The following is a 4,486-nucleotide window of genomic DNA, read 5'->3' on the forward strand; positions in this document are numbered from 1 at the left end:
AAGAAAGAAAGAAAGAAAGAAAGAAAGAAAGAAAGAAAGAAAGGAAGAAAGGAAGAAAGGAAGAAAGAGAAAGAAAGGAAGAAAGAAAGAAAGGAAGAAAGAAAGAAAGAAAAGAAAGAAAGAAAAGAAAGAAAGAAAGAAAGAAAGAAAGAAAAGAAAAGAAAAGAAGAGAGAAAAGAAAAGAAAGGAAGAAAGAAAGAAAAGACTATCCAATCTGATGATGTGGTTGATGATACCAGTAAACTGAAGCAAAATTCTTTCAAGAAACCCTAACAACAGGAGCTCCATGAGATCTTTATTAGTTTCCTGGATTGTCTAACAAGGAAATTGGGAGTTGCTATAAGCCTAAATACTGGGACTTTGACAAAATTATTTAAAGAGATACCAGTCTGGTCAACATTTTAAAATATAGACACTAGGTTGATGGCTTTATTTTCAACAGTATTCTTGACTGAACCAAATAAACTATCACATATTTATTTCCCTTTTAGACCTGGTTCTTAGATATTTTGTGTTGACCAAAAAGTAAATAACTTTTAGATACCTACCTAAGAAACCATCAGTATACAAGAGGGATATATACCTAAAGAAGGTCTGTCTCTCTGAACATCTGACAGCATCTTTGAAGTTAATGTGTTTAATGTGTTTATGAACTTTATTAAGTTAATGTGTTTATTAAATGCTACCAGCCTGTTCAGTTTTAAGTCTCAAACAGGTCAAATCCTCTCTCAATTTAAATGTTACCAAAGTTTATAAATGCATACATACACAAGTATAAAAATACATTTGAATATGTATATATATATCCACATACATGTAGAAATGTTTGTGCATATAAAAATATTTATGCATTAAATATATAAAATATATATTACAAAATATAAAGTAGAGATAAACATCTACATCCTAGGGCAGGTATAGGGAGCCATGATCTGCTTTTAGCATGCAATTAGAAGTTGTATCAACCAACCTTTTCAAAACTATCTGCAGCATCTGTGTGGAAGTTCCAGGACTCTGAATACTACTAGCATTAGATACCAGGAAGATCTCAACAGCTAAAAGCATTTCAATCTCAGATAAGTAAGAAGGAATCAGTAGAAGTTTTCGATATAAATTTCCCTCCAATGGTGGATAGCAACCCAATGAAAGGGCACCTAGAAATCAAATAATAGATCAAATTTTACTAAAACCCCAACAGGTGAAATGCAAGGCTTCCAAAATATCCACAGGTGATAATTACTTACATCACAGAATGATTCTTCACATTAGTAGGTTTATTATACAAATTATATGGTAGTAAGTTTATCCTAATACATGTTAAATTATTCTTTGTAAAATACTTTTGAAACATTAAACATGAAGTAAAAATATATATTTAAAGGACTCTCCTAAAAATGACTTTTGAGCCTCATCGTGGCAACTGCCCATTTATTTCAAGCCATAGTCAATTCAACATAATTTTAGAATAACTAAAACACCAAAATAGTGACATGGGTTTTGTTTTAATAGGATCTAGTTTATCAGCAGCTATATAGATTTGTAATTATTGCCTATCTTGAATTATGAATTCAAAATGTAGAAAAAAAGTAATCCTAATTTGAAGATTTTGTCACATCGATACTACACTATTTGTTAGCACTTATTTAAAGTGCTGTTACAGTCTGTATAATAAACATGTACTGTTCTAACCACAAGAGACTCTTAACGATAAGAGAACAAACTGAGGGTTGATGGAGGGAGGTGAGTGGGTGATGGGCACTGAGGAGGGCACTTGCGATGAGCACGGGTGTTGTATGTAAGTGATGAATCACTGAATTCCACTCCTAAAGCCAATACTCCACTGTATGTTAACTAAAATTTAAATTTAAAAGAATAATAAAATAAAAATGGATAAAACACATTTAATGTTCCTATTCTATGTCTGGCATTGAGCAGCACTATCTAGATATAAAATAAAATACATTATCTTAAAATATGTATTATTCCTGTAGATTATCAATGTGTTGTAGCTATACTGACCAAGTAGTGTTCTAAAAATTTTACTTTTCAAGAAAAGAGATTTAACTTTTAAACTGTTTAGGTGCTTATTACAAATGATATATAGGGAAAACCCCTTAAGTCTTAGGATATCCAAACTGTATATAACCACTATTATACTGTCATATTTCACTGAAACCAATTTAAACCTGTATGTAAAATTTGTTTAAAATGTTTTGTTAAGATATGCTTCTTTAGGGGCATCTGGGTGGCTCAGTTGATTCAGCATCTGACTTTGGCTCAGATCATGATCTCACAGTTCGTGGGTTCAAGCCCGGCATCAGGTTCTGTGCTGACAGCTCAGAGCCTGGGAGCCTGCTTCAGATCCTGTGTGTTCTCACTCTCTCTGCCCCTCATGCTTGAGGTCTCTCTCTCTCTCAAAAATGAGTAAACACTTGAGAAAAAAAAAAAAAGATAAGTTTCTTCAAGAAATCTAATGAGGATGATGACTGCTAATCTCTGAGGACCTACTATGTGCCAGGTACCTGTGTTAAACACAAAGGTTTTACCTCATTTTAACTGACAGTACTACCTTTGAAATCAGGCATAGTGACTCCCACATTAGGTGAAGGGCTTTGGCAATTACCCCAGCCTTCTGACTCCAGATTTTGGATTCCTAACTACTAGGTAGTTAATGACCAATGTCCCTAGGTCACTTGCAGGACTAACATACTATGGACTCATTAACTTTCTTACTGTTGATAGGTATAATTTACATACATTCTTTACTTTTTTTACTTTGTTGAACAGAAGAGGAAAACAATAAACGGAGTAGAAATTTACCAACATTAGTTTTTCCTCTAAAAACAAATATGAAAAGAAAAATAGCCCCAATTGGTTTTAGGGGAGGGAAACATCATGTAAAGACACACTAACATCTCCCCTTCCTGACTTTTTGGCTGAGAGGAAAAATCAGTATTTTTAGGACTAGGGAGAGCAAATCAGGAGCATCAGGAAGGCAACTATACTGTCCCTGGACAGTTTCTTTCTGCTTAGTTTGAAAACAAAAGTGGAGCCAAGCCATTAAGAAAGTGAAAGACAACTGACAGAGTAGAAAAAAATATATTTGAAATTCATGTATCTGACATGGGACTTGCATCCAGAGTATATATATCTATATGCATATCATGTGCGTGTATTTTTAAAACTCAGTAATAAAAAATTGTTTTTAAATGTGCAAAGAAAAAAATGGTAAAGGATTTAACAGACATTTCTCCAGGGAAAATACATAAATGGCTAATAAGTACTTGAAAAAGTGTTCAACATCATTAGTCATTAGGATCATGCAAATCAAAACCACAATAAGCTATCACTATATTCACAGGAAGGCTAAAATAACACAGTATAACAAGTGTTGGTGAGGATGTGAAGAAACTAGAAATCTCAAATTTGGATCATGGGTAAATAAATATAAAATGATGCAGCATCTTTGGAAAAGCAGATGTGGCAGTTCTCAAAATGCTAAAAACATAGGTTTATCATATGAGCCAGAAATTCTGATCCAAAGAGAAATAAAAATATATGTCCACACAAAAATTTTTATGTGAATGGTTGTAGCAGTGTTATTAATAATAACCAAAAAGTAGAAATAATCCAAATGTCCATCAGAGGATAGATGGACAAATTCCATACAATGGAGTATTATTCAGCTATGAAAAGGAATGAAGTATTAATACATGCCACAACACGGATGAACCTTGAAAATATTATACTAATTATAAGAAGCCAGTCATAAAACACTACATATTGAATGATTTCGTTTATGAGAAATGCCCCAAATATGCAAACCTACAGATAGTCAATTAGTTGTTGCTTGGCCAGCAGGAGGCATCCAGGGAATGCTAATGTACTTCTTTGTCTGGAGGCGCTGGAGATGTTCTAAAATTACATTGTGGTGATGGCTGCACAATTCTGTGAATATAATAAACACTAATACATTGTCTAAATGGCTGAATTTTATGGTATGTGAAATTATTTCAATAAAGCTATACAAAATACTAAAAAACAAGAAAAACAAAAGGCATTGGCACCAGTCTTAACAGTGCCTCGATGAAAAAGCCATCAGCCCCAAATCAAGTGCTACTAGACTGATTATAAGGCTCTTCTAGAGTGTTAACCATGTGTGAAGATAAATCTAGAGAGTTCCAATGATATTTGAAATGTCAGCATTGTCAGGTCATAAGATGTTTTTGAAGACTGATCAGTGAATATAAATTACTCATTTCCTTTTATAACTCAGGTACATTAAAAATACCCCAAATACTCTTAGCCCTATACCTCACCTAAGTCCCAGAAGTTCACTACATATTAAATTAGGCATTAAGTGTATTTAAATTATTATTATCATTTTTAATTTTAGAAAGAGCACAAGTTGGGGAGAGGGGGAGAGGGAGAAGGAGGGAGGGAGAGAGGGAGGGAGGGAGGGAGGGAGAGAGGGAGGGAGGGAGGG

The 4,486-nt window shown here is 33.7% G+C and overlaps 1 protein-coding gene across 1 annotated transcript in view; it reads right to left on the minus strand.

Moving 5' to 3' along the window:
• TOPAZ1 (testis and ovary specific PAZ domain containing 1) overlaps nucleotides 1–4,486 on the minus strand; it is a 106,979-nt gene that overhangs the window by 3,271 nt on the left and 99,222 nt on the right. The window contains exon 19 of the mRNA XM_039230343.1: nucleotides 971–1,154. Within this exon, the coding sequence (XP_039086274.1) occupies nucleotides 971–1,154 (184 nt within the window). The remainder of the gene's footprint in view (nucleotides 1–970; nucleotides 1,155–4,486) is intronic.

The sequence above is a fragment of the Hyaena hyaena genome, unplaced genomic scaffold, assembly GCF_003009895.1.
Source record: "Hyaena hyaena isolate Hyena2069 unplaced genomic scaffold, ASM300989v1 scaffold_45, whole genome shotgun sequence".
Lineage (NCBI taxonomy): Eukaryota > Metazoa > Chordata > Mammalia > Carnivora > Hyaenidae > Hyaena > Hyaena hyaena.